This window comes from Papilio xuthus, unplaced genomic scaffold (genome assembly GCF_000836235.2).
Source record: "Papilio xuthus unplaced genomic scaffold, Pxut_1.1 DF828142.1, whole genome shotgun sequence".
NCBI lineage: Eukaryota > Metazoa > Arthropoda > Insecta > Lepidoptera > Papilionidae > Papilio > Papilio xuthus.
Genome location: NW_013530507.1, coordinates 1,842,039 through 1,856,353, shown reverse-complemented (window position 1 = coordinate 1,856,353; position 14,315 = coordinate 1,842,039). Strand labels below are relative to the sequence as shown.

The 14,315-nt window shown below is 36.6% G+C and overlaps 2 protein-coding genes across 7 annotated transcripts; both read right to left on the bottom strand.

The window, feature by feature from the left end:
- Nucleotides 1-1,464: 1,464 nt before the first annotated feature.
- Su(var)2-10 (E3 SUMO-protein ligase Su(var)2-10) lies at nt 1,465-9,614 on the bottom strand. 6 transcript variants are annotated; one of them, XM_013307537.1, is made up of 13 exons: nt 9,425-9,614; nt 6,995-7,161; nt 6,392-6,551; nt 5,897-6,054; nt 5,421-5,598; nt 5,184-5,285; nt 4,764-5,004; nt 4,143-4,377; nt 3,646-3,806; nt 3,114-3,308; nt 2,672-2,854; nt 2,187-2,286; nt 1,465-2,107 (listed from the first exon to the last, which is right to left on the bottom strand). In XM_013307537.1, exons 2-13 carry the CDS (start codon nt 7,132-7,134, stop codon nt 2,101-2,103), a joined length of 1,860 nt encoding a protein of 619 aa, XP_013162991.1. In that variant the 5' UTR covers nt 7,135-7,161; nt 9,425-9,614; the 3' UTR covers nt 1,465-2,100. The 6 variants fall into 6 exon arrangements, with proteins under 6 accessions (XP_013162991.1, XP_013162992.1, XP_013162995.1 ...); XM_013307538.1 differs by having other exon boundaries at nt 5,897-6,039; XM_013307541.1 differs by lacking the exon at nt 6,995-7,161 and having other exon boundaries at nt 5,897-6,067.
- A 2,358-nt stretch (nt 9,615-11,972) lies between these two features.
- On the bottom strand, nt 11,973-14,262 carry LOC106114104 (probable beta-hexosaminidase fdl). The gene is made up of 2 exons (XM_013307193.1): nt 14,042-14,262; nt 11,973-13,949 (listed from the first exon to the last, which is right to left on the bottom strand). Exons 1-2 carry the CDS (start codon nt 14,125-14,127, stop codon nt 12,269-12,271), a joined length of 1,767 nt encoding a protein of 588 aa, XP_013162647.1. The 5' UTR covers nt 14,128-14,262; the 3' UTR covers nt 11,973-12,268.
- Between the last annotated feature and the right edge of the window lie 53 nt (nt 14,263-14,315).

Below are 14,315 nucleotides of genomic sequence, written 5' to 3'. Positions count from 1 at the left end.
AAAGGTTCGCGCCATGTTTACGTCAAATAAATCATGTCCAAAATAATTTCACATATAGATCGTCACATTACACGAGAGCTAATCGAAAAAAAATTATTTTTAAATTATTATATGTCAATATATTTCGCAAATTAAACTTGAAGAAATAGAGTAATATGATTTATGACAGATAATGTTTTAAAAACTTTAATTTAATACACGTTGTTTAGACATTGCGTCATTATGGATTTAAACTATTAAGGTGAACAAGTTTGAGTAACTTAAGGGAGGATTTAAATTAAATAAAATGGAAAGTAATCAATACATAAATCAGAGTCGATGTCAACGTAGAAACACAAACAGAACCACATCCGATGAAAAGAGTTACATGTCTTATGTTAAGATATGTAACCCTTTTCCTCGTATTGGTTAAATACAAGATTTGCTATTCACAGCGCAAGCTTTAGTACACAGCCGAACTTACTTCCATTATTTCGAGATTTAAAGTAAACCATAAACATAGAAAATTAAATTATTAACATCTAAATTACAATGGTACAAATAGGGATATCAACAAATTCCTTGTCACCTCTCAAAACTGATTGCAAATTGAATTCCACCAATGGCAGATCCAGGATCCTTTATTAACACGTTAGCTGCAAGAATGATTTTTCGAAAAACGATTTTTTTTTTAATTTTTGTCCAAAACCATTTGAATAGAGCCTTGCGGGTCACGCTGTATACAACAATTAGATTAAAAAGCCACAGCGAGAAGTTGAATGGAAGTATGTCGGACACATAGTCCGACACGGCCTAATTGAAACATTAGCTTGTCGGACATATAGTCCGACATGGCAGCTAACGTGTTAAGGGGTCTAGTCCCTGTTTAGGGGGCTTAACCCTTGGTTTATAATAAGAAGCCCCTAATCTTAAATCCGCCAACTGTTTGCAGGAATCAGCAATACTAGTGTTTTAACCTTTATATATTCATCTTGTTTAAGTATGGAGGATGTATACTTTCAACAACTCACGTTTCTGTTGTCCTTATTTTTTAAAAAGATTACCAAATTGCACTTTTGTCGAATAATTTCAAAAGTTCATTATCATTATACAAAGAATAAAGTTTGTTAAAAAGAAAGATTGAACAGAAAGAACAATTGGATGAAAATAAATGATTTAGGGTAGGTTCCGACCTCCTCGGTGGGGACGTATAGTGAGCTGATGATGATGATGACGATGATTGTCTGATGAAACATTTTCACTCTAATTATATTCTATCGTGTTTCGTCAGTGGTAACCAACTTTAACATTAACATAAAGAACCGAGAGTTGTTCAAGAGTGTTTTACTTCCAAGTTGTTGATATTAATTTGTACATATTTAAATGCTGACACCCAGAACTTAGAAATAACACCTTCATCTGATCCTGAGGTAGAATTAGAAAAGAAAATATTCAAATTGTATTCACATTATTTTTAGTATTATAAAAGTTGTAACTTTCTGTCTTTTAAAATTTAATAGCAAAATTTATTTTGCGACAATTAGATATAAAATTATAAAAGGGGACACTGGAACGTAATCGACACAGTTTTTTTTTTCTTTTAAAAGGTCTCAAAAGATATTCAATCCACGGGACCTAATATCTTTAATATAGAAATGTATCATTTTTGCATATTGCTGTTATAGGAATACGAGACAAAAACTTGAAAAATCAGAATAAATAATTTTTCCCTGTCTTATGAAATCTTGGTTGTCTTATATGAAATTTGTCAAGTCATAGAAATTATAAAGAAAATTATGATCGACGTAAGGCGGTATTCTATAAATTTGTCTTAATAAATTATATTTATAAATAAGCTATATTCAGCTTTAGGCATCTTAGCCAAGGAGATAAAATCTTTAGAAGAGCCGAGACATAGTGAACCGTCAGTGAAACACTAGATGGATTAAGTCCAGACTAACTCTTTTCAGCTTGGATACTTGAGTACAGACTGGATCCTTGTTATATTCCAGCCTGTTAGTTTGATTGCGTCTGGAGCGGCACTTCAAGGAAGGTTGGTTTTTGTTCGTCTTCAGAAGAATGGTCGCTGGCGTATGACGGGCGACCACTCTTCTCCCTCAGTCAGTACCTGTATATAAATATTGATTTAACCATTTTATATTGACTATTGTAATTTAAGCTCAAATATATATTTATCTCTTTCATACCTTCTATAAACTTCGTGATTGTCTCGCTCGGCATCAGCGTAAGGCGCCCAATGCGTAGGCGCAGATTCATTGCCTTCTCGATCCGAGTTGTTGGTTGTACCTTTAATTACAATATTAATTAATTTCTACAACTTACTGCTATACTCAGACTATTTTAATCGTCCCTAAAGACTCTTAGTATAAAAATGTAGTAACTTAAATAAAACATCACATGACAAATTTTATGAACTGTTTTATCGTTATCGGCAACGCCAAGACATCGTGTAGTATTTTTTTCCTTACTAATATTATAAATGCGAATTTTTAGATTTATGGATGGTTGTTTGTTTGAAGGTATCTCCAGAACAGCTGAACGGATCTAGCTGAAATTTGGCATAGATGTAGATAGTCTGGAAGAACACATAGTCTACATGTTTTTTGTTCCTTGCGGACAGAGTCGCGGACAACAAGCAGTATATGTATAAATGTGTATGTATTGTACTCACAGTCTTGCGGCGGCGATGTGTCTGCGGTGTGCGCGGTGTGTGCGGGGTGTGCGGGGTGGGGGTGCGCGGCGGGCGCGGGCGGGGAGTGCGCTGAGGGCGGGGAGGGGCTGTCGAGGGAGATGACGCCGCACGCGGACGCGCACGCGCCCGGCGACCGGTACCCGCTCGATGACACCGCCTCCGCTGTTACATAACACCATCAAATAATATAAACCAATAGCACAAAAATAATGCTTGTAAGTTTAACGCGTATATTTCTTGTCTATAATGTTTGATGCCAAATGATTTTATTTTGATGATTTTTTTTCATTTACCTATCTTACAAATATTATAAATGGAAATATTTAGATAGATGGATGGATCTTTGTTTGAAGGTATTTCCAGAACGACTCAACGGACGAAAAAATTAAGCAACATAACGATTCAGATGAACGTGTCTTACCGTTTGAAGATGAGTAGTCGTCAGCCTTGATATCGGCGGGCGGCGTGTGCTTGGGCTGAGGCACCTTCCTCTTGAGCGGCACCTCGTCCTCCGAGTCGGAGGTGAGATCGACGAGGGCCTCGGTGGACTTCGGCGTACGGCCCTCCCCCACCGCCGCCCGCTTCCCTCCTCCTGTGCCCTCTACTGGTATTATTTCTGGAAAAGGATTCAATTTAACAATTTCGTTCCAACTTTGATAACCCCCTCACGCATCAGCTGCAGGCGCATTCAAAAGTTTTTCAGTGAGTAAATAAAAAAAACCAATAAAACAATTTGCTCTTGTTCCGAATAAAAACTTTATATAATAACAATTAATGTAAGTAACTTAGAAAAACAGAAAATAAAACACAAGATAACATACAGTCGTATAAAACCAACATCTTTGTACACTGTCAAGAGATATGCGAATCCCCCAAATGAGGTATAGTACTTTAGGTCCACTTTTGTCCATGAGATGAGATAATTTTGTATATGACTATTTAAGAGCTGGTACCTAAGTCATCAGGTATGAGAGTGACGGGCTCCGGCAGGGGCGCGGCGGGGAGCGGGGCGCGCGGGGGCGGCGTGTGCGCAGACCAGCTGCCGTCCGCGTGCAGCTGGATCTCGTTGCACTCGCTCGACAGCCGCGCTGACGTCAGCACCTCCAGGAAGTACCTGCGTCACCCGTCAAATGTTACATCACTACAAATACTATTAAACTGTCAAAAACTAACCCCAAACAAACATTTTTGCAAAAGATGTTACATCGACTTTCTCTAAACCAATGAGAACAAAGACAATATATTTTTGAACAGATCTTTGGATATCGAACGACTCGTGGTAATTAAAAATTGAACAAATCGTTCAAAACTTGGAAATTCTAGAGCTGAATATCATAATAATAATAAAAAAATTCTGGTTAACAATTTTCCAATTATTTCTCATCCCATAGAATCAAGTTTACAATTATAATTCCACACATTCACATAATTATATATATATGTAACTAACCCATCAACAACTAATGAGTCATATGGCGCTGGTCTATCACAGACGGGACAGAGCCAGGTGGGCTTGCGCTCGTTCATCTGCAGGAAGAGCGAGGCATCGAAGCACTGCAGATGCGGACAGTTGGCAGGCCGGCACGGACACGACATGCGCATCTTGCCCAGCGGACACATCAGCGACACTCGCAGGGACGTCGTCGCTATCTCATTGTCGTAGTCCTCGGATAACTTCTCTTTGACTGTAATAACAATTGCATTTTATTGTATACGTCAGATTATAGTATACTAATCGTGGGTTTCTGAAGCCAAAATCACCATTTAAAACATATTATCTCTGTTATGTCAAAGATAATGAGAGGTATAGCGATATGTTTTATAAAGAGATTCGGTCTCAGAAACCAACGGTAAGGCGCTTGATGGAGGTTTGGTGTTATAAATCTCCACTAAGTGACTGTTGAAGTAACTATTAAACGACTCTGAATGCCATAAGAAACATTGGAATTTACTTAGTAGTTAGTTATTTTTAATTAATGCATATTACTTGTAAGCAGAAAGTGTCAAAACTCTGTTTCTAGTGACAGGTCCCCTATGACATTTGGTCCTTCGAAGTACGGATAAAACTTACTAAGCGAGCGTGTGTAGTCCGCATTCTTGGTGCCTTTATTCTTGAGTCGCTGCAGCAGCTCAGCTGATGTCAGCTTGCGTACAAGGAACACGCTGAGGACGTATGCGCGCGTGAAGTCCGCCGCCCACGTGACGTGGATAGTGTTGGCGACTGTGGGCGACAGCTTCACCAGGGAGGAGATGTTGACAGGCCGCGGCGGCCGCTTCGGTTCCGGCGTCGGCTTGTTTGTCGGTAACGGGCTCTAGGTAAATAAGATTATAATATAGGAACATATAAAATAGTTAATTCAAATTAAATTAACCACAAAAAATGTAGGTTAAATAAAATATTTTCTCAACACATTGAAACATTTCCTTTCAAATTAAAGTAACAATAAAAAACAACTCTACAAAATTAAAAATAAAACAAGGTTATACTTACAGGCAATGGACATAATTTGTTGTTTACTTTAACTGAAACACTAGGTGGGAAATAATCTTCTTGTTCACATGACGTCTCTAACAGGCAGAACCTTAATTGGGCCTAGAAACAATAAAAAAAAACCAAATCAATAAAAAACTGGCACAGTGTCTCTTAGTATAAAATGTCTACTCTATCTTCAGTGACAATTAAATAACACTGAGTGTAGTGCTTTGTGTTTATAAATTGATGAATTACCTGTATAACATAATCAAGTTTGTTACTGGTGCCAACGATATCCTTTCCGGAGGCAATCTCGGTGGCCTGCTGCGGTGTGAGGTGGAACACATAGGTGCCTTCCTGCAGACGACCTGTCTGCATTGGCATCATTGTAGACGGCTTCATTAGCTCAGCCATCACATCGTAGAATGGTAATCTGGAAATTACGAACATAATAATAATAAGTAATTTACCTTTGGACGAAATTAATTTTTCGATAGAGATTGATTTTTTTTAATATGTAATCTTTCAGATTATTTAATCATCTTTGGAAGATTGTTTCATAATTAAGCAATAAATAGCACCACAATAAAAAGCATAATTTAAACAATTACAGAGGGCTCTAAATGGTCACATAGTTTTATTTTTATTATACATGTAATTTTGCCATGTTGGACTGTCCATCTCATTCAAAAAAGGCTCTTTCAGAAGAATATTGTTGATATGTTTTGTACCTTTTAAACTTAACATCTGGGTAGACAGGGAAGGGCGGCAGCGGGGTGGTGGGAGAGGGCGCGGCCATGGGCGCCAGCGGCGCACCCGCCGCTCCGCCGTACCCGTGGTACATGCCGCCCGCGTACATCGGGCTCTGCCGCGCCTGCGCAGTGCGCGCCTGCTCATATACACTATTATTATGCATTTTCTAACTACAAGTATTTTACATATGCATTTAACCGTCAAATGGGCATATTCTGCAAAACGTTTAATAACAAACACACGATTTTAGGCTTCACTGAACATAAGGGAATGGCAATTTATATAACGAGGTTCAAGTTTTTGTATTTGCACTGCGTCAAATATTTTGGTGCCTCAAAACATCGTACGAATCGCTGAGAACACAATTTTACTAAGGATCAGGGGGGGAGGCGCACTGCGCAGTGTGCAGCTGAACTTGAGCTACCAAAAAGAATGACACGCCCAATATAGTTCATGTTTCCATTGTAGCATACCGTGACGGAGAGTGCCTGTGCGCGCGTGTCCTGCGGGTTGTACCCGGTGACAGCAGGGTGCTGGTACATGCTGCGCGAGCCTGGCAACGCGGGCGCGAGTGGGTCCTTGCCCTGCCCGCCGCCGGGACCCACGCCGCTCGACGACAGCGCTTGGTTATTCCTGCAATACGCACAACATTCAACACAAACCCGACAGATTCTTAACACATGCACATTTCACTGTTAGATTTTTGCTGTGAAATTTTAGTAAGTCGTATTGTCTACCTCAAACCCAAAGCCCATGCAAAATCGACGATGGAATCTCATACTTCCTACTATATCTAAATAGCGATCTCGTCGATTATTTAATAAACATTTCAATACTTTCCATTTCTATCACTTCTTTCATAGTCTGTACTCTCATATACTCTTTTCATTACAAAATAGGGAAAGTGACATTTCAACCTTTTTGCACAAAAATATTTATAGACGTAAGTATTTTTTTTACATCTACTTTCCTTCTACATGCATTAAAAATAATTACGAGTGGATCAATATGTCACCCTGCCAATACAATATAAAGAGTAGAGAGTTGTGAGCGAGCAAAAGCAGTAATAAACTTGCCTAAATGGTAAGTTCTTTTGCGCGCGTTGTCCTTTTTCATTGGTTTTGAGGCGCGTCCTAAGTTCCGAGCCATTGCCGTTCTCGGCGGGCGCGCTCGGGGCCGCGTTAACTACTCGCGCTGAAGATCGTGTTTTAACCATTGTTGACGACCGACACTTTCATCTCAACTGAAATTAAGGAGTCCGAAAACGGACAGATATCGGCTATCATAAAAAAACAAAATCAAGAGGTTGTTTTTCTGGAAAATTTCTTCAACAATCAGCAAAACAATGATGGGCATCGGAGCAAACTTATTTCTCTTACTACAACTGTGAAATGCAAGTATGGGGAATGGAGGTACGAGATTATTAATGTAACCAAATAATAAATCTACTTAGTCTTCAATGGTTAAAACATATCTTACAGCTTTTAATATCTACAAACCACTATTCCTAAACCCATAATCAATTTAGAAGTTGGCGGTCCTTTTTGTATTAAAAGCAAAATATTCCACTGCAACTGTGAAGCAGCATTGCTAGGGAGAAAAAATGTATTAACAATTATGGGATGGCTGGCAATCAAAAGCGCCGGATGTGACAGGAACTGAACAGTAAGAGAAATAAGTTGTCTATCCTGTCAAGGAAATTTTCCAGAAAATTATATAGCAATAAGTTATTTCAAATGCAATTATAAAGGGTGTCAGGGTTCGGCTGAAAGGTTCTGAACCTAAGCTGCATGTACTTCAGTGATTTATGAACCAATTTCAAAACTTATTATTACTTTACTTCTAACAGTTAAGTTAATTTGCATTATTAGGAACATTACAATCAAAAAATTATCTGCAAATATTACTATGAAAGGGTCAACATTACATTTAAGTAATTTTAAGCATGATGGGATAAGTTTTTAAGAAATGGATGAACACTGAACCTGGATCTACTACTACAAATGTTGTGTCTTTTGGAGGTAACAGCCGTTCTAAGCATTCTAAAACCAAATACTGACTATATGATGATGGCAAAAACATCAATATGTTGGTGGGTTAAGATAATTTTTTTTGACATTCTTAGAAGGCAATTAGAATTAATAAAATAATTAATAAATATTACATAATGTAACGTCAGTGTAGTTAAAGGGAGAAACCTTTGAAGGGGCATAGTTTTATATGCAATTCAAAACATCTAAACTACAATTAATTTATTTTTTTTAGTAATAACATTGTAAGCAAATGTAATAAGGTAAGAGATTAGTTCAAAATACTTTAGTATTACCCTAGAATCAGAACTTTTCAACCTTCCCTTGTTTTCTGTGAAAAATTTATATAATAAAGGGGTTCAGGACCACCACACCTATCACATGGATATTTAAATAAAAATAAATTTGATCTAATTTCAATAATATCTACTGTGATACATATTAACTTAATTTACTCTACTTATATCCTAATTTATTAAGAATATATAATAGTAATTTTTTTGCTATGTTTAATATTTTTATAAATAATGTAATGTTATACTGATAGGGAAATTATAATCAATTGAACTTTGTATTATGTATATGTTACATGAATATATAATATCTTGTTAGTTACTAAAAAGACTGCTAAAATTTACATTATTATTTGTATGAAAAACTTTTTAATATTGTATCTTTTCGGACTGTTTCTTTTGAATGATAAATAAATTTAATTCAGTTTGATGTTAATAGTTAGTTGTCATTGACAAACTTAAACATAAAATATTATTGCAAATTCATTGAATAACAATTGAAATAAATAAAATTTTCATATTTTTTCTATCTTTAAGGTTACTATTTCTAAGGTATAAAGTTAAGATATTTAATATTATAGTTGTTCTGATAATTCATTAGGTAACAATATCATAAAATATTTGATTGTTTGTTCAAAATTACCATATATACCACTACAATTTTGAAGTATCTTTTACAGGTAAGCTATTTGTTTATCTAAGTCAAGGTGGGGCAAGCTGTTACTTGAAAAAATATATATAAAGAGACCCTATAAAAAAATTGACATTAATACATATCTGCTTTTTGTAAACTACTGTATAAGCTATAAAAATCTAATTTATAACTTTATAATCAAATAGCAAAAATTGACACGTAAAATACCCAATATAAATAGGAATAACGTAGTAAAAAATACCCTTGATCTTATAATGTAAATTGTTGGATAAAATAGTGAAATACGAATATTTTTGAAAGACCATGCTCAGGTGCAACGGCCACGTTCAGACCAGACAGGGGTCGTCAATATTTCATAAACACCAGTTAATATAAAATATTGTAATATTAGTAATATTGTTATTGTGCAATGTTAAGATTGATGTATGTACATTAAGTTAAAAACATTCAGTTTCATATTCTGTCTGGTACAAACGTACTCAACTTCAAACAATATGGATGTCGTAGATGTATATAAAATTTACTCACCATGATATCGCATTACCAAAATCGTAATATCTACTCATATTCAATTTAAGTCAAAAAATCCACTGACATTTAGTTAAAAGTACAAAAACTATTTACTAATGTCTAATGCAAAACACCATAACTTGACGCTTCTGCTCCAGGCGCCACATTGGTTTTGCATAGACAAAATGTTTTTAAGCTAATGTGTCCTACACTTTACTGTCACATCCAAGTGTCCAACAGATGTGTGTTGATTTTTTTTTGTGTTCCCAATTAGCCTTCCTTGGAAAAATTTAATAAAATCAATGTTTACTATTTTCACATATTTCTGAAAATGTATTACAGAATTATGATATAAAATTGTAATAAAACGGATTATTGTAAAGCTAGTTACACACTGTTGTTTTAATAAAACCATAAACAAAAGCGTGCGTCATATCCTTTTCCTGGCATTTAGGGTTGAACATTACCTAGTAGGGTTGAACATAATTTAATATTAATCAATGTTTAATCTGTTTCGCTACAAGATATCGTCTGTGATTATATAGAGGTTTTGCTAGTACATTTTAAAACAAAGATGAAATTAACGAATAAAATCACGGCTTTACACGTACACCAACAAGGGTACTTATAATTAGGTATAATACCCAAAATAACTTACTAGACTATTTCACATTTGGAACTTGCATCGAACATCTCTACTATAACGCTGTTTCTTAAGGTAACGAGTCGTCATTTTACTAGAATTAACACGACTGTACTATTAAATGTACATTAACGTCTACTACTTGTTTTTAATCTTTCATTTCATTTAAAATGCTTTTTATGAGAGATGGAAGCAAACGAGATGCGGGAACACCGAAGTGGTCAACGACACCGATGGACATCCCCAACCCCGAAGGAAATGCAGATGCACTGCGGGCGTTTAAGGAAACGGTATGCTCGCTTCTTGAAGGACCCTAAGTCGTAGTGGTTTGGAAATACCGGCGAAAACAGGCAGTGTCGCGTTGGAGGCTCCGATGTGAATTTAAGTAATGAAATACATGGAAGTACAAAAACACATAGGTAGCCCTCACATTTAAAAAAAAACGAAGGATAACGGTGAAAGAATGCATGTACAGTGGTAACTCGATTAACCCGCCTTTCGTCTCGCCTGTTCGGATAATGAAAATTGAATATATAAAGTGAATAATAAAAATGAATAAAATAAATGAAAAATATAAAGTGAAAGTCTTTCATGTTTACGTTGTATATAATGATTTGTGTTATTTAAAAACAACAAATAGATATCAACGAAAATCTATGTTTATTAAGAAATTAATAAGAGATACTTTGTCTAACATACGCATTTGTTTATGTCTTATATAATTTTTTTTAGATTACATACGTACATACATACTAAAATAATGCGACTTTAATAATGAAATAGAATATGTAGGAACGTATGTACACATGATTTGTTTGTAATAGTTTTTTTTTTTAAATCTACGATCAGTTTTTTGTTTATAATATGTTATTGAAGCGGGAAATGCTAGATGACAAAACAGAATAAAATCTTTTTCCTTTCCTTTCGCTCTCGGTGCTTCGGTTATGATAATTTTTTTACCGAAAGGTAGTGCTTGCAGCGGTTTCCCATTTTTTATATTCATACATTTTATACTGAAAAATATGGGGGTGGTGCAGCGATGCCGGGGGACCCGGGCAGCTTAACACCATATCCGATACGTTCATGCTTGCATAAAGTCAATTTGTAGGTTTTTTAATTGGTCGCGGTTGTTAGTCCGGATACTAGACTATACTTCCTCTTTGGTCCGAATACTAATTCGTAATGAGGGCCGGATAATCAAGTCTCTAATAATTGAGTTAATATGAGCAGCGAAGATCCATTTAACAGAATTTGTTAATTTATGACTTAAAAACTGTATTATCTTTTGTGTGTGGATTAAATTGAATTCAAGATGATAGAATAATTAACCACAATCATAGTAAAATCGATGACGAATATATAATGCCTGATCTAAATTACAAACAGCGTATTTGACAACTAATAAACTTGAACGTTCGTTATGAAACAATATGTTTCGGTAATGGAATAGTTCGGTTAAGGTTTCTCGCATCAACATGTTCATGTAGTATCAAAGAATATTAAAAAAATTAACAAATAATGGATAATGAACAATAAATGAAAGTATTATTATTTGGTCGAATACTTCCTTTAATTTATATAATAGTATTTTGCTTTTGTAACAAAACGGACTAACTCATTTATTTAAAATTAGCTGTCGCCCGCGATTCTGTCTGCGAGGAATTAAAAAGGAAAATACAGCTGTTGTCGAGATACTTTCAAACAAACATCCATCCACCCAATCATTCGCATTTCTAATATTAGTAGAAAAAAAGACTGGAAGAACAATATTTTTATATATTCATAGCCATCAAAAACAGCAAATGCTGTACAAATACATGTTGGCAGAGCCCAAATGCCGTTTCCTTTTATTTTGAAAATCACAGTTATTAACACCTGACCTGGATGTTAGTAAACAGCACCGATAATTTAAAAAATAATAAATCTATGTACACAATTGTTTTTTAGAGTTGTTATTTTAAAATACTATTATACAAACAATGTATCATATAAAATTGCAGAGAAAACCCAAGGTCATCTCAGTGAAAGTCAAATACATAACCCCTGGTGTATAGCAGCTGAGAGGTCTCACAGGCGGAGTTAATACTGTGTAGAGCATGTCTTATTTCACTTCAATCAATTGTGTTAGCATATACTACCAATAACAATAATTGAAAACAAAGTTTCAGTGTCATCAATCAATTAATACTCTTCATCTTAAAATACGTAGCGTTGTTTATTTATAGGCATGTGTATGTGTTATGGCTGCACCACAAGGACCAAATAGGTTCGGCTTTAACATTGTACCGTGTGTTAAGCCTTGCGCGGTAGACATCGAGACGCGCCTGCACCGGCCGCGTGGCTCCCTCAGGTCGGTCAGACCACAGGCGCTCTGCCAGCGCAGCGGCGCGCGGCCACACGCGGTGTTCCAGCCCACCTGAACTTAGCGTTGCCGACCACACCGTCGCCTCTCCGCCCTCCAGCAGGCCCAGACTGCTGCTCGCCCACGGCCGATATTCGTATATCTTCTCCCACGAGTTGTACGGCGCGCCCTCCGAGTCTTCGTGCCACGCCCCCATTCCACTGTTTAAATCCCAAACGTCTTCGTTTGATAGAACGGTCCTCATACCGCTCACAAAATTTTCGTTCCAGGCGACGTTACGAGCCTGTAGCCCTATATAGTCCACGTATTCTTTTAAATCTGTTTTTATTTTTTCGCATAATTGTGAAGACCAAATTAATGTCAAATTTGGTAAATTGCCCTTCACCTTTTGTAAGCTTTGTAATGTTTTACGCGTGAAATTTATCCAGAGATCTATAGGTTCCGTGTCGTTAAAGTATTGTGTCCAACATCGGTCTGACATCCCGTTTCCGCCGATATGATAAAGATCGTCCACTCCTGTCAGCTGGGTGACTTCGAGAAACAATCGCTCAAGTATGTTGTATATATGATCATTACGAGGATTGAGCTGCCCGCATGGAGGCTCGTCACAGTACAGATACCACGGCTCCAAATTAGAACAATACGCTAAATCTCCAAGACCGAGAATGGGACCCCAATCCCACGCTTGACCAATTTGTGCGGGGACGTTAATCTCCAAAATTACCCTTATTCCTCGAAATCGTGCATATCTTGCTATAGTGCGCACGTCATCGGGAGTATATATGGTGGTATTGCCATATGCATTGAACTTAGCCAGCTGCGGTACACTATTAAACATTATAGAAAACGCTTGAGCGCCAGTCGCATGCCAATGAAAAGTGTTAAGTTTACAAGTAGCCATAGCGTCGATAGTACGTAACAGTTCGTCTACAGGGAAGTAGTTGTGTACGGTGTCGATCATTAAACCGCGATATCGAAAGCGAGGCGCGTCTTGAATGGTAGCCGCTTCCAACATTAATAGAGAACCAGCATAAGGATCGAGCCATATTAACTGCGTGAGAGTTTCAAGAGCATGTCTTGCACCACAAAAGGAATTAGCTATAATGTACACTGCCATGGTGCCAACGCTGCCAGCCTCCGGTTGCACGGACAGTGCATAGCTCTCGTCTGTGTCGAGTCGCATGCGAGGGTCGCCGCTTCCGTTGATTCTTACTCGCACTACAACCTTATACCATTCATCGAATCCACGCAACTGTTCTTCAGTGAAACTTAATTCTTGACGAAAAATGTCAAATGCATTTTGTAAATGTTCGAGAACTGGCTGTGATGTGAAGTCTAGCACTTGTAGCTGGAATAGATCGGCCCGCACAGGGACGGCTGTAGTAGACAAACTGACAGATCCAGTAGGTTGTGGCCAAAGTTGGATTGTAGAACATAACATATTACAAGTAATAAGAGATTGAAGTCTTCCAGAAATTGTTGCTTTAATGGGTAAACATTTTCCATTAATACAATCCCAGGTCCATAAAGGCTGGTTGCTGCAAAATATAACTTTATTAATATCTTAAGCGTTTCAGTATAACAAAAAAAAAAGTTTTTCTAAAAGAAAATCTGTAAATTGTACACTTACAAACGTCGAGAAGCCTTAACGTGTAAAACTATTAACAGGAAAAGGAAAAACTTTTTTAAATGATGCGCCATGGAATGACACATCATCTATTTAAATTAAATAGCATCGAAAACATTTTAAACTTGTATTTTTGTATTAAATAACTCTACATTATGTAAAAGCCCTTCATAAACATAAATTTTTAAATGTATCTTTCTTGATGTTGATAAAGTTGTATATCAGTTTTGACAAGCTTTCATCACGACAGAAATAAGTTATGAAACATAATGTTCTG

Excerpts from the sequence above, each read along its gene's own strand:
- LOC106114104 (XM_013307193.1), bottom strand. The coding sequence starts at position 14,127 with ATGATGTGTCATTCCATGGCGCATCATTTAAAAAAGTTTTTCCTTTTC. Across the intron at positions 13,950-14,041 it reads GTTAAGGCTTCTCGACGTTT|CAACCAGCCTTTATGGACCT; the intron begins GTAAGTGTACAA and ends TATATTTTGCAG.